The sequence below is a fragment of the Epinephelus fuscoguttatus genome, linkage group LG2 (assembly GCF_011397635.1).
Source record: "Epinephelus fuscoguttatus linkage group LG2, E.fuscoguttatus.final_Chr_v1".
Taxonomy (NCBI): domain Eukaryota; kingdom Metazoa; phylum Chordata; class Actinopteri; order Perciformes; family Serranidae; genus Epinephelus; species Epinephelus fuscoguttatus.
This window is the reverse complement of record NC_064753.1, coordinates 36,700,812-36,724,815: the sequence shown is the minus strand read 5'-3', so window position 1 is coordinate 36,724,815 and position 24,004 is coordinate 36,700,812. Positions and strand designations below refer to the sequence as shown.

The 24,004-nt window shown below is 40.0% G+C and overlaps 1 protein-coding gene across 5 annotated transcripts in view; it reads right to left on the bottom strand.

Moving 5' to 3' along the window:
• Nucleotides 1-24,004, bottom strand: part of cdkl5 (cyclin-dependent kinase-like 5) — a 63,370-nt gene that overhangs the window by 23,767 nt on the left and 15,599 nt on the right. For all 5 annotated transcript variants that reach the window (XM_049598056.1, XM_049598048.1, XM_049598064.1 and 2 more), the window contains exons 4-12: nt 15,183-15,228; nt 14,949-15,085; nt 12,793-12,913; nt 10,866-10,925; nt 9,874-9,964; nt 5,388-5,490; nt 2,193-2,279; nt 1,622-1,702; nt 1,332-1,507 (exon numbers count right to left, since the gene is read on the bottom strand). In XM_049598056.1, the coding sequence (XP_049454013.1) occupies nt 1,332-1,507; nt 1,622-1,702; nt 2,193-2,279; nt 5,388-5,490; nt 9,874-9,964; nt 10,866-10,925; nt 12,793-12,913; nt 14,949-15,085; nt 15,183-15,228 (902 nt within the window). The remainder of the gene's footprint in view (nt 1-1,331; nt 1,508-1,621; nt 1,703-2,192; nt 2,280-5,387; nt 5,491-9,873; nt 9,965-10,865; nt 10,926-12,792; nt 12,914-14,948; nt 15,086-15,182; nt 15,229-24,004) is intronic.

Below are 24,004 nucleotides of genomic sequence, written 5' to 3'. Positions count from 1 at the left end.
CAGTGATTTTTTAATCTTTTGTTCTGTTTTATGTTCATTTCGTCTGATGTCATATGGAGCACTCAGTGCTTACAATACAATATTGTAAAGCACTTTGTGCTGTATTTCATGTATGAAAGGTGCTATATAAATAAAGTTTATTATTATTATTATTATTATTATTATTAATATATGTACATACGTAGTCAGTTTAGTAGGAGGAGTCACAAAGCAGTGTTGGGAGTAACACTTTACAAATGTATGCATTACTGTAATTCCACTACCCAATCTTGTGTGTGTGTGTGTGTTTGAGATTGACAGAGGGAGGGAGGTGGTGGAAGGTGGACTATTGCACACAATGACTTTGTCAGTTATAATTAACTTTACATTATTTATGAGGGTGTGACATGTACTTTGCTTGTATTGAGGGAAACAGCTCTCTGGAGGTGTGGTGGTAAAGACGTATACAGCAAGTAGTGATGATAGCAGTAGAATTAGGTGTCTAGATGAGCTCAGGGCTGCTGTTCAACTTCATGAGAAGGCCATGCTTACTGTTTTGTGGTGAAGACTGCAATAAAGCCATTGTCTCTCGCCATCCTTCCTTCTGCAGAGTGGTCCGGACCGCTAGAAGCTAGTTACCAGCTAATAAGGAGCCAAGCTAAATGAATGTTAATAAGCCAGCGTGTTCCCAAATACGGTTTTTAGACGGTAAGCTGTAACACCTGTCCAGGCTCCAATGAACAGGCCTATCAAAACCTATCTCTTGTGTTTTTTGTGTTCCACTGCTTACTTTTCATCACAGTGATAATGGGTATAATCATAAGTTATATCAGACAGTTGTCTCTTGTCCCATACTGAGCAACAGTAACACTAAAATAGTTTGTGTCTTAAAAAGAAAATTGAAGCAGATATTTTAAAGTAATCCAAACGTTACTTTCTTTTGCAACTAATTTATTTTATATGCAGTATTTGGCAAAGTTATTCACTTATGTTTCAGAGAAGTAACTTGAAACTGTAACAAATTTTCAGAAACTTGCACAACACTAGTCATAAGAAACACATTTGCAAAGTCTGTGTTTTCTAGCGAGCTCCATAAGACAGACTTTTTCACTTAGTCTGACTTTCCTCTCAGATCTACAGCTCTCTGTGGATGCCCTTGGTGATTAGTTCCCAGCTTGGGCTAGGTGATAATGATGACATACTGTGACATGATGGAGATTTTTCCATTGGTAAAAATGTTTGCTAAAACCATCCACATCAACCAGTCCCAGTGTTTATTAGGCGAAATTGAAAAAAGGTCTCTGTAAGATGACTGCAGGTAGAAACTGTAACAGGAAGTAGAGGAGTCTGACCTTGTGGGAACTGTGTTCTCTCCATGATGGTGTGTTTTCCTCTTGGAGGAGCGCGGCGGGTTGGGAGACGCAGGAGATGGCCGCTCTCTCTCTGCCTGCCTCAGAGGCTGGAAGGCCGGATGATTCAAACTCTGCTCCGTCAGGTAGCGCTCAGTTGGGTTTAGCAGCAACAGGTTCTGATCAGAAGAGACGTGCACATGTTTATCATATGTTAATTATTGTCAAAGATGGATAACACATCACGTGGATATCATTTCCATAATGTTAATTTAGAGTTTGAGTACTTTTACCTTCATCAGATCCAACATCAAACCACTCAAGATGCCTTGGTACCTTCTCTCCAAAGTCTGAGGATGAGTAACTGAGGGAAACTGGCACACACACACAGGAACAAACACACACATACACAGGATCAAACTCGTATCGAGACTGAACGTTTAAAATTACTATTATGATCTTCAACATACAGTAGATGTTCCTGCCAAAAAAAATGTAGCTTTCAGTTCAAATCACACAGAAATCTTTCACTGGATCACACTAAACAAACTACAAAATCACAAACACACATACACACAAAGTCTTGTTTGGCCTTCTGGGACATTTTCTCTTGCTGCTAAACTGAACACCAACCACCTATCTCATGAGTCATAGCAATCCACTCAGTCATGGTGCTGGGAACACTGCCACGAGAGAGAGAGAGAGAGAGAGAGAGAGAGAGAGAGAGAGAGAGAGAGAGAGAAGGAGACAGAGCTGGAGAGAGAAGGGAAGGAGGTAAAAACAGAGAGGGGGAGGAGGAGGAGGAGAGAGAAGAAGAAGAAGCGAAGACGACGACAGAAAGGATGAAAGAGAAACGTTTCCTACCCTGATTCCATGAAAGCGAGGGTTGTTGTAGAAGAGTTTCATCTGCTCTGCAGGAAGTGGCCCCAACACCTTCTGAATGGTGAAGAGCTGGAGGAAAATAAAATGAAGAACAGTTAGTAATGCGACAGCAGGCTTCATTCGTTCACCAACAAGACTCCATGTCACACAGTTCTGTTTCCAAGGTCAACAATAAAGTTTCAATCTCAACTTTTGAGCCAGTCCTTCAAGAGCTCAAAAAAGGAAACCTGAACATCTAAAGTACATTTCCATGGAAACTGAGCAAACTCTATCTGCCAATAAAGATCCTTCGCCTTGGTCCAGACCTTTGAATTGGCCCCCATTGATTTCAGGTTGACTGATTCGTCTGGCATCGTGACACCAAACAGCGGTTTCTTGGTTAAAACATAAAACGACCACTGACTGCAGCGGGCGGTCATGATAAGCAAATCAGTGCCATGGGTGGGATTAACACTGCCGCCAAGCTGTTGTCAAGTGGTGCACAGGAAAAGATAAGGAGTAATAACTATGGATGCACAGATCCGATATCTGGATCGAATATCATCAAAAGAGATGGATCGGGTATCGGAAAATGTAACCTATACCTGAGGCGATCCTTTCCCTTTAAATCTATTGCTACGCGTGCTATGTCATACGTCATGGAGTGAAGGAGAGAATCTGCTGTGTGGAGGTATTTCACACTATTTCAACTGCTGTTGCACAATTGTTTATTTTTGTTAAAAATAAATAGTTCATCATTGCATTGATCTGTTTCATCTTGTTTCATTATATCTTAGGTAAGAACTGTGTAGTCATCAGTGCCTGAGGCCTCTAGTCTTTCTGTTCTACATGTAAAGGTATATAGCTTTTTAGGTCAACCATGGTATCGGATCGGTATGGGGTATCAGCTGATACTCAAAGCCACAGCGTCGGGATCGGTATTGAAACTGAAAAAGCTGGATCAGTGCATCTCTAGTAAGACAAGACAGATGCTTCTATCAAGGCTGTTCTACATCTACATGTTTTCTTAGTATTGCCCAACATCATAGTGGCATGTCTACACATCAGTGTGGACTTAAAATGACATTAGATTCAGGGGGACATGTTGGTCTCTAGTGATTGGTTAGGGAAAATCAAATCCCCCGTCCCCACGGAAATTGGTTATGGTGGACGTGATGTCAAACTACAGGAAACAGAGTGTAACAAGTTGACAATTCTGTCTGATATAAGGCAAGAAAATTAACTAACGTGATCAAACAGGTACTAAATGGACAAAATTAATGTTGACTATTTGGATATCGCTGTTGTCATTGTTTAAAATTTTGGATTAACTGTAATTCTATTGACTTTTTTATGTTTTAATTCCATTTAGGAGATTACATGATCCTTTATGGGTTGCATGCTAAAATGTTGACCAAACTTTGTTTAAACCTGCACTGATTTTTTTTGCACAACAAGCTGTAATTAAAGCACAGACATATCACCTTATAAATCTGACTTTCAGCAAGTAAGTTATTTTTTGAAGGCCTACAGGTAGGCAGTTTGCCATATTGTACAGATTTTGAAAGGACAGTTCAGCCCAAAAATAAAAAATACATATATTTCCTCTTGCCTGTAGTCTTGGTTATCGGTCTAGAGTGTTGGAGATATCGGCTGTAGAGATGTCTGCACTCTCTCTAATATAATAGAACTAGATGGCACGAGGCTTGTGGTGCCAAAGTGCCTAAAAGGAAACATTAGAAAAACTCAACAGCAATGTCTCTTTCTAGAAATCATGACCTGGTTTCTCAAGATAATCCACAGATCTTGTTGTCAGCACTTCCATGTAGGAACTACTTTTCCTACTGAACTCCACCCATCAACCGTATCACCACGCAGAAGGAAGCGTGCATCTACTCATGGACAGGAGGCTTCATGCTCATGACAGCATCAGATATAAGCATCAATGGTGTCCTCCTTGGCTGAGCCATACCTAACACAGTAGTGCCAGGTGAACTAACAGTAGATGTTGATGATGATGTATTGTTTTCTTCTGCACAGTGATACAGTTGGCTGGTGTAGTTCAGTAGAGAGAAAATAGTTACAGCATGAAACTGCTCACAACAAGGTCTGTGGATCATGTTGAGTAACTGGGTCATGATTTCTGGAAAGAGACATTGCTGTTGAGTTTTCAAATGTTTTTTTTTTCTTTTTTCTTGAGTGCCATTTAGTTCCATTATATATATGGAGAGAATGCAGACATCTCTACGGCTGATATCTCCAACACTTCTGGGGTCAACTGTCCCCTTAAGGCCTCTGTGACAAACTTAAGATTTTTGGCTGTTCATAGAAAAAATTGACTGGGCTTGTTTAGTCTCTAAAATATCAGAGAATAAGTACAAATGCTGATCGCCAGCTCCAAGCGCTCACCGTGTCCTCTTCCAATTGCTTATTTTGTCTAATCCAAACAATCACTGTACAAAAGAAATGCACATCTGTCTCCTCCAGGTGTTATTTCCAAAAACCTGTGAGTGTGACTTTCGTCTATCAACAGTGTTAAACACTCCCTTAAAAGAGCTATTTTATTACCTTAGAAAAAATATTTCAGGTCCACAGTGACTCTTCGTCAGGTACAGAGGAAACATTTATTTTATTTTTTAGATATGAGAGAAAGAAAAGCTGCAAATCCTCACAGTGGAGAAGTTAGAATGTACCCATACAATTTCTTATTTTACAAATAACCTAAAGGTATACTATGCAGGATTGTTGGTTAGTGTCTGTATACACACTCGCCAGTGAAAGAGAGCGTAAAAGCCAACCCCAGATTCACTCTTGTTTGGCGTTTTGCCTCACTATATTTGCGTTTTTTTGGCACTGTGTCTCTTGGATGCCTGCTGCTTACGGTCTGGCACCTGTCGCTACCTTTTTATAAGGCGCTACCTCACCTGCTGTGGAGGCACACGACCATTAACGTAATGAACACTGAAAATAAGAAAATAAGAAAAAACGGTCTGTACAAAAAAAAATAAAATAAAATAAATACACAGCCACACACTTCTAGTGGGTCATGAGTGATGACTGAGAGGGATTACTTCTGTATGACTCTCTATATTGTAATTTAGGAAAATCCTGCATAGTATATTGTTATAACAATTAATCGTTGATCAATTTTCTGTCAAAAAACTAAGTGCCTGATGCACAACTCATTTCATCACAGACCTGATCTATTTCACTTTCCCCTGGAAACAAGGGCTGTCCGTCACTCAGCTCCCCGAGGATACACCCCACCGACCACATGTCCACTGCCTTCCCATAGGGAGCCCTGAAGTGAACACAGAGAGAGAAAGACACAAAATATTACATCGAGATGATGATGAGGATGATGGTGGTGAGGATGGTGTTATTAGTGGAGGTGGTGCATTAAACAAAAGGATGGATGCTGCGTTTCTGATAAAGAAGATGGTCATTTCTGAAGGAACGGAGCTGAGGAGTCTGGTGAGAAATGGCGAGAGATCTGGCAGCAGAGAAGCAGAGGAGCGGTGATGTTGGAGGGAGAGAGTATTTGAGTGGGCGGCATTCAAACGCTGTCTCAATAAATGTTCCAAGGCATTTACTAAATCAGGCTACAGCAGTGAGGCTAGATGACGTTCAGTTGTCTCCAAGCTAGAATGGACATTTCAATGCAGCAAAAACAACATAAGACACAAAAGCAACCTCGAAACAGAGATTTGGTCTCAGGGTACGTTCTGTGTGCACGATGCCTTATGTCATAATGTGGAAGCAGGTGAATCATCGCCTCTTTCTGGGGAAAGAGTAACACCTGTCTCCCCTGTGGTCTGACGAAAAAAGGTGAACTACACAAAATGGTTTATAGGACTGAGCAAAGACACACACACACACAAATAATAGCTTTTAAATTAATAATAATTAAAACTAAATTAATAAAATAATTAAAAAATAACAATATAATAGAGCTCTATTTTCTGTTATCTCTATTTTAGAGATTAATCTATTAAAATATAATAAAAAATAAAATATATAAATAAAAATATCCAAAAAATATGAATAAATAAAATATTTAAATACATATATATAATATAAAATACATAAATAAATATTTTTACTTTAATTGGATTTATTTTGTTTAATTTGATTTAATTTAATTCAATTTAATTTAATTTTGTTTTGTTTTATTTTATTTTATTGAATTTAATTTTATTTTAATTTATTTTATTTAATCTACTAAATTTTTCTGTCAAGTGTAATTCAATTGGAGCTAAAACTTTTGTTATCAAAATATAATAAAAAAAAATATATATTAATAAAATATCCAAATATATAAAAATATAAATATATAAAATATTCAAATATGTGTATATATAATATATAATATAAAATACATAAATAAATGTATATTTCTATTTTAATTTTAATTTTAATTTAGTTTAGTTTAGTTTAGTTTAATTTAATTATTTTATTTTATTTTATTTATTTCAATTTATTCAATCTGATCTATTTATTTTTTTGTCAAGTGTAATTCAACTGGAGCTATAACTTTTGGAAATATATTTGGAGCTATTTTGATCATTTATTTAAAGCTACAGTTGGTAACTTTTATAAAAATAATTTTGTAGAATGAGAAAATTTGGTGGTGGGCAGTGCTTCATTTTTGGTTTTGACTGTTTCCAATATGGTGGCCAGGTCTCATTTTACAGCTGAGCAGTGCACTAAAATATGTTTCTGAAAACATCTGAGACAAGAAACAGGCAATGCAGTAACATAATCTTGATTCATATTTGATCAGCGCTGCCTGGTTTGACAGTTTGACTGCAGTTCACAGGCAGTGATTGACATAATTGACAGCTTGACAAAAACAGTAATTTTACCTCAGTGAACACAAGAGCTGCTGGTCTACAATTGCCTGGATTAGTTTGTTTGTGTTATTGTGTGACTTTGATAAATCTGAACTAATCCGTGAACGCACCAAAGTCACACAACAGCACAAACAAACTAATTAAGGCAGCAGTAGACCAGCAGGTCCTGTGACAGTTTTTGTCAATGTAGTCTGGCTTTGATATGTCGGTTGGGCTGTCGGTTTGGGGTGTACTGAGCATATGAATGGATAAATGGGATGTGGATTATACTGCACGAATTGTGAGAGAGTTCATAAATGGATGTTTGATATAGTTTTGCTGTTGTTCAACATGGCCCCCAACCAATCAACAAAATAATATGTTTGTCATTTTCCACTGATGCATGTGAGAAAAGAAAACATTCTTCACCAATTCAGTGTCCCAATTCCCAAAAATTGGGACACTGTGTGAAACATAAATAAAAACAGAATGCAATGATTTGCCAATCCTCTTTGACCTATAAATTGAATGCAGTCCAAAGATGAGATATTTAATGTTCAGACTGTGACTTTGTAAATACGCACATGCTCTGACTTTGATGCCTGCAACACACTCCAGAAAAGTTGGGACAGTGGCGTGTTTACCACTGTGTTACATCACCTTTGCTTTTAACAATACTCAGTAAGCATTTGGGAACTGAGGACACTAATTGTTGAAGTTTTGAAAGTGAAACTTTCCCATTGTTGCCTGATTTACGACTTCAGTTGCTCAACAGTCAGCTTCTCTATTGTTGTCTTTTGCACTGTATTACTGCAGGCAGGCCAGTCTCGTACCTGCACTCTCTTACACCTAAGATACACTGTTGTAACACCTGAACACACTAACACACCCTTGTACCATCACAGATGTTGGCTTTTGCACTTTGAGCTGGTAACAATGTGGATGGTCCTTTTCCTCTTTCCCCGGAAGACATGACATCCATGATGGACTCGTCAGACCACAGCACACTTTCCCATTTTGCATCAGTCCGTCTCAGATCAGCCCTGGAGAGGTCGGTGGCATTTCTGCATGTTGTTGATATCTGGCTTTCACTTTGCTTGGTAGTATCTTAACTTGAATTTGTAGATGAAGCGACTAACTTTGTTTACCGATAATGATTTTCCAAAATCTTACTGAGTGATATGACACTCATAACTATGGCATGACATAGTCATGAACCTGTCATGAACATTATGTACATGTGCACATGCTGTCATTAAGTGTCATTCGGTTTTTGTAATGACAAGTTGACATTGTTTGGGTTGTCTTGATTATGACAACTTGACATTAATTAAAGTGACATTACCAGAAGTTGTCTTTGTCATGACAAGTTGACATTAAATTTGTTTGGGGTGTCCTTATTATGACAAGTTGACATTAACCAGGATGATTACCAGAAGATGTCTTTACGTTAATGTAATGTCACTTTAATTAATGTCAAGTTGTCATAATCAAGACAACCCAAACAATGTCAACTTGTCATTACAAATACCAAATGACAGCAGTCATAAACGTTTATGACATGTACATAATGTTTATGAAAAGTTCATGACAGTGTCATGTCATAGTTATGACAGTGTCATGTCACCCTTATGTAGATACCTTCAAGTAAAGTGTTACCTAATATCCTAATATCCTTTATAGAATCAAGACAGTTTTTAATGTCGTGCCATCTGAGCAGTCGGAGGTCACGGGCATTGAGCGTTGGTTTTCAGCCTTGTACCTTACATGCAGAGATTTCTCCAGATTCTCTGAATCTTTTGATGATATTATGGATTGTAGATGTTGAGATCCCTAAAGTCCTTGTAATTATGCTTTGAGAAACATTCTTAAACTGTTGGTCTATCTGCCCACAAATTTTTTTTTTTTTTTTTTTTTTTTTTGCAAAGTGACCATCCTTGGTTGTGAACGAATGAGCCTTTTAAGGGTGCCCCTTTCAAACCCAATCATGATACTATCATCTGTTACCAGTTAACCTGTAACTTCTCGGTCTTTTGTTGTCCCTGTCCCAACGCTTTTGACAGATGTTGCTGCCATCAAATTCAGAATGAGTGTATATTTATTAAAAAAAAAACAAAAATAACAAAGTTTATCAGTGTGAACATGTTGTCTTTGTACTGTGTTAAACTGAATATATGTGAGAATGGATTTGCAGATAACTGAATTCTGTTTATATTCAAGTTTTACTAAGCGTCCCAAATTTTTGGGATGGGATTTATTTTGATACTAATACTTTTGTACTTTTACATGAGTATGATTTTGAATAACCCTGCGATAGTCTGGCGACCTGTCCAGAGTGTACCCTGCCTCTCGCCCAATGTCAACTGGGATAGGGTCCAGCCCCCCCGCGACCCTCAAGAGGATAAGCCGTTAGAAAATGGACGGTTGGATTGATGATTTTGAATACAGGACTTTTACTTGTAACAGAGTACTGTTACACTGTGGTATTGTACTTTCACTTAAGTAAATTGAGCACTTCCTCCACCGCTGGCTAAAGAAACCCTTGTCCTTGTGATGTTACCTTACATAAAAACTGCCCCCCTTCTTTGGTAAAATGAGAGCACTGGTATTTGAATGGTACTCCGAACAGACTGATATCCTGAATAAAGGTATTGGAAACAGTATCTGGAGAGAAGGTGATGGATCAGTGTGTCCTTGTCTGATACAGTCTTATACAAAAACCAGCGCTGTGAGAAGATAAAAAATGCTGAGAATGATTTGTCAAAGCCAACAGAATGAGGTCCTTTTCTCTTTCCCCTTATTTCTCACATAGTCTCCTTCACACACACACACACACACACACACAGACTCACCCCAGCAGCAGCTCAGGCGAGCGGTACCACCTTGTCGCCACATACTCTGTGTAGTTGGCATCTGTTCCTTCAGACAGGTTACGAGCAAAACCTGAGCCACAGAAACATGGAGATGAATAAATCATATAAACACTGACACTTACAGTATATTTCAAACATACAGCGCTCTGTGATAAATATAAATGGCTAATTAGTAAGAATAAAGTAATCAACACTCCAATCATTTGGACCGCGACAGTAACAACATGGCTATCATCCCATGTGACCAGACTCTAATTAGTTATGTCACTGCAGGCGGGCTGAGACTGTGCTTTAGATAACTGGTGTACAGAGAGTCCATTTTAAGCATGAAAAATCACAATAAACAGAATGCCAGCTCCAACAGTGAATAACAAACAAATCTCACCCCAGCTGACTCAGTGGGATCGCATTAGCCAATTATGCAAAGCTAACTGACCGTGTGATTTAGCAAATACTCAAACAAATGTACGATACACACCTGGGAAACTATAAAATGACAAAGCTATCCAAATAATTCCTCAGTATTTTACATGGAAAACAGGTTCCTAACATTCACCTGCCGTTATTGAAATATAGCTTTGGCAGATAAATTGTGAAAACAACCACCGGGGTGTGTTTTATAGAGCTGGCTGCTTCCCAGTGGCAGAATTGATCCTTACAACTTACAAGGTGACAAATTAATGGTGGGATCTTTCACAGAAAACTGAGCCCAAAAAAACAAACTGAAATTGCAGATATAACGGCAGATATCATAGATAATTTGACAGCATTATGATGAATCTGCAGATGCAGCTCAACGTCAAATAATCAGTCTGTTAAACAAACACCTTGATTTTACAAGCAGTTACCTTTATTTGACAAGGCAAACGTGCGAGAGACTGTGAGGTTTTACTGCATTGCACACGTAAATCTCAACAACTCAGCGTGACAATACTGCTGCTATAAAGATCAGGAGAAGAGCAAAGACTCACCAAAGTCACAGAGTTTGAGAACATCCTCTGAGCTGATGAGGAGGTTCTCCGGCTTGATATCTGAAAGAGAGACCCAGACAAATGACAACTTTCTATTATGAGACAAAACATAAAAACAATAACCCCTTTTTTTTTTCTTTTTCATAATTACATATTACATCCTGGGACCTGAATGATTTTTTTTTTTTTGTTTACATATTTTAAGTGATTGGTATGAAATGTACATTACAGTACAATACATGTACGTAACGCTCACCAGCCACTTTATTAGGTACACCTTGCTAGTACCAATTTGGACCACTTTTGCCTTCAGAGCTGCCTTAATCCTTCGTGGCTTTGATTCAACAAGGTATTGACATGATGACATCACACAGTTGCTGCAGATTTGTCGGCTGCACATCCATGATGAGAATCTCCCGTTCCACCACATCCCAAAGGTGCTCTATTGGATTGAGATCTGGTGACTGTGGAGGCCATTGGAGTACAGTGAACTCATTTTCATGTTCAAGAAACCAGTTTGAGATGATCTGAGCTTTGTGACATGGTGCGTTATCCTCCTGGAAGTAGCCATCAGAAGATGGGTACACTGTGGTCATAAAGGGACTGACACGGTCAGCAACAATACTCAGGTAGGCTGTGGTGTTTAAACCATGCTCAGTTGGTACTAAGGGGCCCAAAGTGTGCCAAGAAAATCTCCCCCACACCATTACACCACCACCAGCTGCCTGAACTCTTGATACAAGGCAGGATGGATCCATGCTTTCATGTTGTTTACACCAAATTCTGACCCTACCATCTGAATGTTGCAGCAGAAATCCAGACTCATCAGACCAGGCAACATTTTTCCAATCTTCTATTGTCCAGTTTTGGTGAGCCTGTGTGAACTGTAGCCTCAGTTTCCTGTTGTTAGCTGACAGGAGTGGCACCTGGTGTGGTCTTCTGCTGCTGTAGCCCATCTGCTTCAAGGTTGGACATGCTGTTGGTTCAGAGATGGTCTTCTGCAGACCTTGGTTGTAACCAGTGGTTATTTGAGTAACTGTTGCCTTTCTATCATCTTGAACCAGTCTGGCCATTCTCCTCTGATCAGCAGTTTCTGAAACATTCAGACCAGCCCGTCTGGCACCAACAACCATGCCACGTTCAAAGTCACTTAAATCACCTCTTGTCCCCATTCTTATGCTCAGTTTGAACTTCGGCAGGTCATCTTGACCATGTCTACATGACTAAATACATTGAAGTGCTGCCACGTGATTGGCTGGCTGCAGGCTACCAGACAAATAATCTCAGTTTACCCTTCTTTGAACCTGTGTCAAAAAAATAAAGCTTCAGGACCCTGGTTTACGTGTCACTTTTACTCCAAAATGGGCGCTGGGTGTCAGTAATTTCTTTCTTAGGCTCCTCCTCAGCTGATACATCCTTCTCTGAACATTCAACATCCTGCTGTACTGCCTGTCTTCCCTCTTTTCTGAAGTATGGAAAATGGCTGAAAATAAAAAGTCCCACTGTCCCCAACAAAAGACACGGGTTAAAATGTTTCTTTTGAAGGCTTAACATACACTTCTAAAATATTAACATAACATAGTTAAGACTATTATAAATTTTAAAAAAAACTACATCCTGGTGAAGCACAGAGACAATTTATCTTTATAAATTTAATCATTTGTCTCCCTTACTGCAATTAAACATGTTTTTACAATTCACTCCTTTTTGAGAAGACGGAAGATGTGTTCTGTCTGTCACACCCCCATGTGTGTGTTACATCACTAGAAAGCACAGGATGTGCTTTACACAGTACACGAGGACTCAAATAGACTGCAGGTATGCTGTTTAAAATAAAGGCCTCCGTTAAGTCAAGGCCATCAGGCTAAGCGGTATTAATATTTTTGCAGTAGAGACATAAATATAGAATTAAAGATAAACTCCTCACCTCTGTGTACTATCTCATTCGTGTGACACCAGTTGATGGCTTTGATGAGCTGGTAGATGTAGCTGCGGACTTTATCAGGCGGTGCACCGTTGGGCAGTTCCTCTAATAGCTCGAGCATGTTCTGCAAAACACAAGAAAGAGCTGGGATGTGTAGTTTAAGTATTTGGCTTGGTGAAAATGTGCTTTGAAATATGAATGTTGTTGATGTCCCAGACAATTCTTACAAAACAGAATATAATTTCTTTATTGCCACCTTACCGGTGCATACAACAGAGTTCAGGTGCTCAAATATACAATATTAAAATACAAAAATAAAAGAGTGAGAGGGAAAAACGCATTATGGCAAGCCCTTTTAACATTTAATAAGTAAGGCTGACAACTAGCAATTTAGTTTACACTGGTGGAAAATATATTTCAACAAGTCAAAATGATATTTTGATACATCAAAATGTGAATTTAATTTATCTGTATAACAATTTTGACCTGTTACATGTATATTTTCACATGTAGAAATCACATTTTGACAAATCAAAACTGATGTGCTGATATCTTGGTAACACTATCTATGTAACTTATGATGAATTATAAGTGTCAAGTGTTGTATTGATGGTCTTGATTAGTTATAAACTAGAATTTGACTGATGGGGCTTATTGTGCGTTATCTTTATCATGCAAGATAATGATAATGCAAGCATTATGTGTGTTTATGAGTGTAGTCATAAGGCACTATAAATGTGTGCTCTTGTTCTTGTGTTCTTCATCTTTTAAGTATGTTCTTCATAATTTAATTTAATTTCATTTTAATTTTATATACTTTATTAATCCCCGAGGGGAAATTCAATTTTTCACTGTTTGTCAATTACACACAGGTCAGAACACACACATGCACAAACTGGACCTATACATGCACAAAGTGGAGAGAGGTCAGGGTGGTTGGGTGGTTCGGTGCCTTGCTCAGGGGCACCTCGGCAGTGCCCAGGAGGTGAACTGGCACCTCTCCAGCTACCAGTCCATGCTCCATATTTTGGTCCCGACGGGGGCTTGAACAGACGACCCTCTGGTTAGCAACCCAAGTCCCTACGGACTGAGCTACTGCCGCCCCAGTGTTACTGCCATTTTCAATAAAATTGCAAATATCAGACATTCCTTTTTCACTAGGAAGAATGATGATTAATAATCACTTCAGACAACAACAACAACTGCATTTACAATATGACAAACATATCAACAAATCATTTCAGATAGTATTTAAGTACCATAAAGCCATTTGTCATCTTTTAAATTACCATATTCATTTCAGATATGTAGCTACCTAAGTCATTAAAAATATTCACAATAACATTTTTGACTAGTGGAAATGTCTCTTTTGTTATCTAAAAAAACCCTATTTGGAATTATAACAGTCAAAACTGAATTATAGATATCTATGTTTGAATAGAAATCAATGGTAAAGGTTGACTAGTTGTAATTAAATTACAGATACCTACAAAGAACATTTTCACTCATAAGAAATGAGTTGTTGACATTAAGAATTAACATTTCAGCTAGTGAGCAATGAACTGTTGATATCTTTAATTAGAATTGCTGCTAGTCAAAATTAAATTACGCAGTTGTTTATATCTATATTTGCTCTTCCTGCCTCTTATTAAATGTTGAAAGGTTGCCATAAACACATGCATTCTCATGCACACACTATGACACACGTACACACACTCACATGCATACACTATACATTAGCATATATATGCACCCTTTTATATTCTACTGACACTGAATAATGATTCCAGATTATAGCATCTTGCCCAGAATGAGTATTATAAAAATAAATATAATAAATAAATTTGGGTGGGCATTCCTCTCCCTGATAGTTTTTTTAACCCCAACCAGAGAGCAAGGGGGACACCATGCTAAAACGACTGGAGTACAGTATGAATATAAAACCTGTCATGAAATAAACACTTGGCTGGATACCCTGGCAACACAGTGGGGAATACCATTATTCACCAACAGCATAGTTCATATGTTGCCATGGTGATGCTTTTTTTATGCTTAACCGAGCAGTCTCAACATCCTGAAACTTGGGAGTCTAGATGCAGCAGAGTGGAGACGTGTAATGTAAGAATTAATGTGTGCATAGAGTGAGACAACGAGCTGACCCTCTCGACATATTCAAAGACAAGGTAGAGTTTCCCCCTCCTCCGAAAAGCCTCCTTCAGCTCGACAATGTTGTCTTGCTTCAGTGTCCGAAGCATCTTCAGCTCCCGAAGAGTCGTCTCCTTGACCTCCTCATTTTCTGTGTGGGAATTAGAGAGGCAGAAATGATACAGCTGTTCCTCTTTCTCTCCCTTCCTTTCTCCCTTTCTCCCTCCCTCCCTCCCTCCATCACTCACCTTCACTGTCTTTGAACTTCTTAATGGCCACCAGCTCATTGGTCTCCTGTGAAGGCATGAGGACGTGTGTTTAGACAAATGAAAACCACTTATTGAGTTAAACAAAGGCTCAGCCACTTTCTGAGACACACAGATACAAAGATGCACCAAACAATAAAACCAGGCATAAGGTGGAATAAGACAAAACAATATGTAAATTAATTTCCTGCCCACTCTTAACATGAAATAAAAATGTGTGCCCAAGTTGCTGGCAGTGCCAACACAGAGCCATGCTGTGTGCTCTCATTTCAATTATTTTACCACAGGGCATTTGCATACACAAACAGCACATCCTTGGCATAGTTAATATGCATCGTACAGTAGGTCTCCTTCAGCTTCTTGCAGGTTTGCTTGATTGACCTTGCCAAATTGTACAAGCTTGTGTGGTTGCAGATTCAGTAGCAGACGCTTTGTTTCAAAGGCTGTGCAGCAGCTGGAAGGCTACAACATAAACATCAGATATATACTGTACAGTTTCACAGGAAAACAGTGTAAGTGTGGTTTTGTGTTTGATCATACACTGTAATTAAAAAGATCTGAAATTAGGAGAACTGGTATGTCTGATTTTACTTAAGTACAAGGGTGAATGAATCAGTTGGTCATTGTGTGAAAGTAGTTTTGGTATTTCGACATGTTGGTGTATATCTTTTTTGTTTTATTGTGGTTATTGTTTGTCTGTAACTTTTTTATGTTGCTGTCTTGACCAGGTCTTCACTGGAAGAAAGATCATTGATCTCAATGGGACTTAAATGTGGGTTGATTAAAATGTACTTTTAAAGTCTTCATACAGATCTTTATCAGGTTATGTGAGATTTATTTCTACCAGTTACCTCCATGCTGGAAATTGGCCAAAAACACAGTGAACACAACCAGATAGAAATTATGCTTTCACCACCCTTGTTTCAGTGGAATATAGAAAGGAATGTCAGGCTTTACCATGAGCTTCCCATTACTTGAGGGCTTAGATGAGAACCCCTACCGCCCAGTTTGAAGCTACAGCAAAAAGGGAAATACTTTCAAATCTACAGCAATGAAAGGGGTTGTGCTACATGTTTGTAATTTGGCTGTGGAGCAGTGGATCAGCTCCTCACCCTTGCACGGCTACAGGGGGGTCATAGCAGTTTGCCCATCTAACCCATCTATGTGTTTTGTGGACTTGGAGGAGGCTTATGACTATGTCTCCCGGGAGTGTGGGGTTCTGGGGCTGTTGCTAAAAGCAAGACGGTCCTTTTTTAACAAAACTAAGAGCTGTATCCACATACTTGACACAAAGTCAAATGTTTTTAGTGAGTGCTGGCCTCTGCTAGGGTCGTCCATTGTCATTGATTCTGTTGTGATATTCATGGACAGGATCTCAAGGCACAGCCGGGGAGAAGAGAGAGTTTAGTAATGGGGACCTCAGAATTAACGCTCTGCTCTTTGCAGATGATACGATTCTGATCTGACCCCCAACTTGCACTGGGGCAGTTTGCAGTCAAGTGTGACACGGCTGGGATGAGAGTCAGTACCGTCAAGTTTGAGGCCATGGTCTCAGCCAGAAAATGGTGGATTGCCCTCTTCTTGGGAGAGTGTTACTGCCCTAAGTGAAGGAGTTCAAGTGTCTCAGGGACTTGTTCAGGAGTGAGGGTAAAATGGTACACCAAGCAGTGAAACAGGGAGCTGAGCCGAAAGACAAAGCTCTTGATGTGCTGGTCCATCTACGCTCAGGCATTCATCTGTTATCATAAGCTTTGGGTAGTGACTGAATGCATGAGATCACAGGTACAAGCTGCCGAAATGAGTTTCCATATGGTGTCTGGGCTCAGCCTTGGAGATAGAGTGACGTGCTCAGACATCCGAAGGCAGGTCAAAGTTGAGCCGCTGCAAAAGGGGCAAGTTATGGTGGTCTGGGCATCTGATCAGGATGCCTCCTGGGCATTTCACGTTAGAGGTTTCCTGCGCACATACTGGAAGAGGCCCCTGGGTTGACCCAGAAGACGCAGAAGGGATTATATATCTCATCTGGCCTAGTAACTCCTCGAGATCCCCCAGGAGGAACTGGAAAACGTTGCTGGGGAGAGTTTGGGATACCTTGCTCAGCCTGCAGCCTCCATGACCTGGCCCCAGATTTGCATATGAAAATTGATGAATGGATGGATGTTTATAACTGAAGGGAATCAACATGTTAACGCCATGTCTCAGAACATATAAAGTAACCAGCAGTCTATTCAGAGCCCTGGAATCTGATGGGGCTTTTTTTTTTTTTTACTAAGGAAGTGGTACAAGAGAAACATTTAAGGGAAGATTAGTCCGTGCCAAAGTTTGTGAGGCTTTATATAGACACTGATAAATAAAACAGAGACTGAGGACCCTGGATGCATCATGTTGTTGTGATTTTACTAAAAAAAAAGTCACACAAAAACGCAAGTTATAGGTATTCACAGGTGAGCACACAATCTTTTCACAACGAGTGAAGCTTTGCCTACATACCCTGCAGATGTGTAGCATCATGAGCTTTTTCCCAATACATCTAATTACAGGCATATTATGTTGACAGCAGCAGTTTCATACATCTTTCTAATATTCTAATTTGTGTTGCCCTTTTCTTACACTCCCTGCAATAATTATTTTATTGCTTTAGTCTTAAAGTTTCTGCCACTAGCTACAATTTATCACCTGAATTCTGTGTGTCAAGTGTGAACTTAAGCTGTCAGATGTACAAAGATGCCACTACAAGAGCAATTTTATTGTTTTCAGCAAGTTTAATTAATTTCTAAATTCTGGGTAATGCGTTTAGCCACACCGTTGATTAAATAAGAAACCAGTTCAGTCTTAATGCTGGACCCTAGGGCTGGAGTGGGTGATGACAGCTGTCCAGAGAGAATTACAGCATAAAGGCCAGTCTCCCTCTGTCCTCCGCTGCTCTCATGTTGCTCTGTTGTCCTTTTGTTAACGAAGGGTCAGACAACAGAGTCGGCCTCAGTGTCAAGAAGAGGCCACGCGATGAAGGAGATGCACGCCACTGCCAGCGCTTCATGCTCACACAAGCACAATTGTTTAACTGAACACGCTTTTTAAAATTCAAAGTTTTCTCCTCAGAGATTTTCCACATGAGAGACGAATGAAATGAAACAACGTGGATTTACAGCTCTAACAACACTTAATCCTGAGAGTAAAGTTACGATTTCCAGTGAAGAGAAGTACATCTGAACAGCAAACTGGGAGATTTGACTATGTTTGCCTGGCAAAATGAGAAACACACATGCAGCACATGTGACTTACAATGTGCTGATGATGCTTGGGCTCATGTGTGGCGTCTATGACCTCCACTGATTTTACCTTTTGAGCCATTGTTAAGTCAGCACACCTAAAAATAGCCACAGGCTTGCTAATTTTCTGCTGATGACACAAGCAGCCAATGATTGTCACATTACACTACAGCGGTTCAACTTACAGTAGAACCAGACCATCACACCTTTTACATTTTTTTGCAAACATATGTGCAGAGCGTAAAGTAAAGTTTTGTTGCTTCTGTTAAATTTAAGACAATGCAAGAACATCGCAATATTGGCATTTACTAACAATTTTGGAAGTGGTATCTTGAAAACGCAGTGACAGTGAGAGGTGGGTGATATAATATTATATACAGAAAGGTGACATGCATTCAGCAATATTGGATTTAAGTATGATTTTTGCTTTTACATAAAGAAGTTTCTTGACTCATCAGGTATTTAATTCAGAGGATAAGACAAAAACAGACATTTCAATCTGGTTATTTTTACATCAACAGTTTCTCAACTTGGGAAAAACAATTTTAATTCAAGGTACACTCTGACTGAAAAAACATCAGTATGAAGCTCAAGTGAAAGTTCAGACAGGAAGACTATACTTTTGCATGCTTAGGCCTGTAATTTACTTCATCCATCTGCCATTCACTTCTCCCACACATGCTTATTCACAATCTCTTGCTGTCATTGTTTGCGGCTGTCAGTTGGGATATCAGCTGTGCTATCAGCTGATCACATTTAACCAATAGCGCAGCGACACACCTTCATTGTTAGTCTGTCTTGCTGGTGTCTTTTTAAATATGATTCTCTTTGTGTCTTTAGTATGTTCATGCTGCAGCTGTGCGCACCCTCCACCTCCCCGTCACCGCCTTGTCTTCGCAGACTCATCAGTTTCATCAGCCTATCAGTTTCAGCAGAGTCACCAGCTTCCACTACCACCAGTGTCTGGACTCCATGTGGGGATTTATCTTGCTGCTGCTCAGGGATGACAACCCTCGATTACACAACGTAGCGTCTAAGCACCAAAATCGTTATGTCAAATCTTAATCGTTGCATATCGTCTGTTAATCTGTAGGCTATTAAACAATTATCTTTAATTCATTCTGTCTCTCCTGCCCGAAATACTGTAGGTCAACTGTGCAAGCTTCTTGCGATTAATACCTACACTTATTGTAAGGCAGTGCCATCTAGTGGCCGTAGTATTTATTATGGGAGCAGAGGAGAAAATGATGTAACAACACGTATAAAAGGCAACAAAGTCCATGTAGTGTTCACAGATGCATAAAGAGAATTTGCTTAGTGGACCATGAAGCCATAAAAGCTCTACTTCACGGGTATAAAATTCCTAGGATCTTCCGCTCACAGACCTATAGAGCAATGGCACAAGAGAGTTCTGCCAGCCGAGCAGGCTATTTCCAATTAAGTCCTCTGCTAAATTGGATGGGGATAAAATGATTTAATTGTGCAGTTCTTCTAGACTTTGTAGACTAGACTTTCGAAATGCTATCGGACTGAATGGATCAAATCCCAATAGTAAAACAGCTGATTTACAGACGGGCTTGGCATCACATGATAGACGTGTAAGTTGTAGTAACACAGTTTGGCCACCACAAAAATTGGCTTCAAAGTCTGGCGCTGTTCTTGGGGGCCTGGCATGGTTGGATAAATATGGAAGAAGTCCCTACAGGGTGGGCGAAAGGGGTGGTGGATAGCTTAAACAAGCACAGGACTTTCACCCTAGACTGGTGCTCATGACCCGAAGTCAACACTGACTTCTTTTTATAATACACCACAACGTAGTGTAGTATGCTAGCATGTGTAGCAAACTACACTAGTGACATATGTGACATGACATAAGGTAAATGTCACTCAAAGTGCTTTTACACTACATGTCACATTCACCCATTCACACACACATTCACACACTGGTGGAAGAGGCTACTATATAAGGTGCCACCTGCAACCCAGCAACCATTCACAAGCTCTCACGCACCGATGGAACAGCCATCGGGAGCAATTTGGGGTTCAGTATCTTGCCCATGGATGCTTAGACATGTGGACTGGAGGGGCCAGGGATCAAACCACCTATCTTCCAATTAGTGGATGACCCACTCTACCTCTGAGCCAGTCGCCCCCTGGACGTTACATAGGTATTTTTAGCCGAACTATGATGCTTTTTCTAAATCTAACCACCTAGTTTTGTAGCCAAAAGCTATCCGTTAAGTTTTATAGCATGGCTATAGCAGACTGTTTCATAAAGTCAAGGATGTGTTTAAAGCTGCAACTATCAAGACAGTCATATGTGTCGTTTTGGAAGTCAGTGGAAATTGACTAATTCTGTTGTTTAGGTATGAGAGAGCACTGCAAGGTCCACTTGATTTTCCAGAAAATGTCCTGTAACTCAGTATTTAGTAATATTTTGATATAACATGGCCACACTGTTGATCTCATGCTCTTCAAAGATGTAGTCAAAATAAAACAGTCTCAAACTGTGACAAAACCTCATATAAAACAGAGGCAACTAACAGTTATTTTCAATTCAATTCAATTCTATTTATGAAGCCTAGTATTCCAAATCACAATTCAGAGGGCTTTACAGCAAACAACATACATCTGTCCTTGGACCCTCACACTTCCCAAAAAAAAAACCCTTAATGGGGAAAAAAATGGTGGAAACCACAGGAAGAGCAACTGCAGACGTGAAATAGATGCCATATATTATTGAAATGACATATGGCAAAGTAACTACAGCCCAAGGTGATGTCTCAAATTGCTCATATTGTTTTACCAACAGCCAAAAACCAAAAATGTATTCTGCTTACAAAGATTTAAAACTTTAAAGTCAGGCAAACTCAGTGTTTTTACAAAGTGCTTAAACAATTATTTAATTATCACAGAGTCACAGAGGAATTTCCTGTTGATCAACCACCGGTAATTAATTAACTTCCTCTCAGCACTACAATACAGCATAGAGATAATGTATAGGCAACAGGGAACACTGGCCAGCGTGTAGGTTGTGCTATTGTCACTCCCTGCACACAAATTCAAGATAACACATAAGCCTCCACATGCAAACACCCACATACGCTAATACAACACTTCCATAAAGTGGCAGAACATTGCACACAAACGCGGGCGAACATTAGCTCAGCTAATTAAATGTTCCATCAGACACATACTGTACTGTAAAGTATACATAATTCATACAGGGACACACATTTATTATGCATTTAATGTCTTGGTAGTACAGTTTAGAGTCTCCTCTGAGTCACCTGGTTGGGTTTTAGCCCGGTGTCTATGATTCCCTCAACCACATATGGGTCTGCTGTCGACTCCTAACAGGGTGACCCATTTACCATCAGCATAGTCTCCATGTTCGATACCTCCCTCTGCATCTCCTCCTCTCCATCATACACACACACACACACACACACTAACACTCTTTCTCTCTGCCACCCTTTTCTCTTTTGCCCTGCTTCCAGCTGAGAAAAGTAAAAATAACTGCTCTCTTGCAGCAAAGCTAAAAAGCTTTTATTGCCATGGTCTGAGTCTCTGGCTCTACATGAGAAAATGAAACCCTACTACTGTTATATAAGTGGGAAACATGTCACACGACACATCTTAGTAACTTCATGCAACAGAAAGGACTGAGTATTACCCCATTTTGACAGCTGGTAACAAAATTTTTCCAAATTCGTGGTCCAATAAAATTGAAAGGAGATTTGAGATGGAAAATTAACAAATTAAAGTGGAAATAGAAAAGTTTGTTATAAAGAAAATGTACTGGCTGTAGAGTAATGACACCATCTGCGTTCAGACTGGTTCCCAATAAACTTTGCTTCCAGTACGTAATTCTGTCTGCCACTGGGTATGATCTACCAGGAAAATGGAGGCTCGTTTAATGTCAAAAAAGATGTGCATTAAATGATTTGTAACTAAAACAGGAAGGGGATAGCACTTTTCTTTTCCTTGATAGTTATCAGTAGCTATCCCCGGTTACCAGAGAGTATCATTGTAAGTTCTTTGCAGTTACTATCCTCAGCTTACTTGCCAACCCTCTCTATTTTTCTCGAGAGACTTTCATCGCCCTCCCGTGGTTTCCATCCATCCATCCATTTTCTAACCGCTTATCCTCTTGAGGCTGAGGCTGGAGCCTATCCCAGCTGACATTGGGCAAGAGGCAGGGTACACCCTGGACAGGTCGCCAGACTATCGCAGGGCTGACACATAGAGACAGACAACCATTCACACCTACGGACAATTTAGAGTCACCAGTTAACCTGCATGTCTTTGGACTGTGGGAGGAAACTGGAGTACCCGGAGAAAATCCTTGCTGACACGGGGAGAACATGCAAACTCCTCACAGAAGGGCTCCCATACCCGGGATTGAACCAGGAACCCTCTTGCTGTGAGACGAAAGTGCTAACCACTACACCACCATGCCAGGAGTATTTCACACCCTTTTTTCCTTTTTGTTATCACAACCTGATTCTGGCATTGTACAGCGTGTATGAGCCCAACAACTCTTAGACTGTACTGTTTCCTGGGCCAGAGACAGGGGCACGTCAGGCCCACATGAGTTGGCTGTGGCCGTGGGTGGATACCCTGCTCCACGCTGACTACATTAAGCATGCGTTGGTCAGATGGAACACTCTACTGGGGGTTTGAGGAGTGCTTCAGGGGTTGGGGGACCCAGCTTGCCCTCCCGCCTGACAGCGAGTACCCAGCTGTCCTCCAGAGACTATAAGCATGCCATTCTGCCTTGCTTAGGCATCCAGGACCCAGGGGTGTGTGGGCCAGGGAAGACAGCTGGCTGTGGGTCCCTGGTGTGGGCTAAGCTTACAGTCTGGCCTCCCTTCCTCCTCCTGGTACTCTGCCAGAGTACAAGGGCCTTGAACCAAAAACTGAATCAAATGAATTGTATTAAAAGTCACCAGAGTGCAAGAAACAATTCTTTGAAACTCAAATTTTTCTGGGGGAGGATCTCCAGACCCCACCAAATCATCCCTGTTTCTGGGATCTCAAGGTTGGCAAGTAGTGGAAATGGTGATCGGTGGAACAACTGAGGCAACTGTGGGAACTGTGGTATAGTTGCAAAGCTCTGAGGAAAATGTAAAGTGATTCACTGTCTTTGCAACAGCACCATCATCAATAATAACACCTGGAAACACTATGGGGATTTAAGTTGAAAAAGACTTTCTGTTGTAGCACTGATTAAATGACAAAACATGTTTATGGCTTTGGATTATTTGAGCTGTGCAAGCATGAAGACATGTTGTGGTTCAGGCCCAGTATACACAGTGTGTCATGTTTTGAGTAGTCCTACTGGTTGGTTCTCTCTCCCAGACTCTTTGATTTCATTTTTCACACAGAAGCTACATAATATGATGCATCTCCTGGTGCTTTCATGACACAGAGTAGAAGTCATAATCAATAACTCGAAGCTTCTGTCTCTCCCACTCTCCTACTAACCAAAATAACCTATGTCAGCTATTGTAAACAAATAGCAATCAGCAA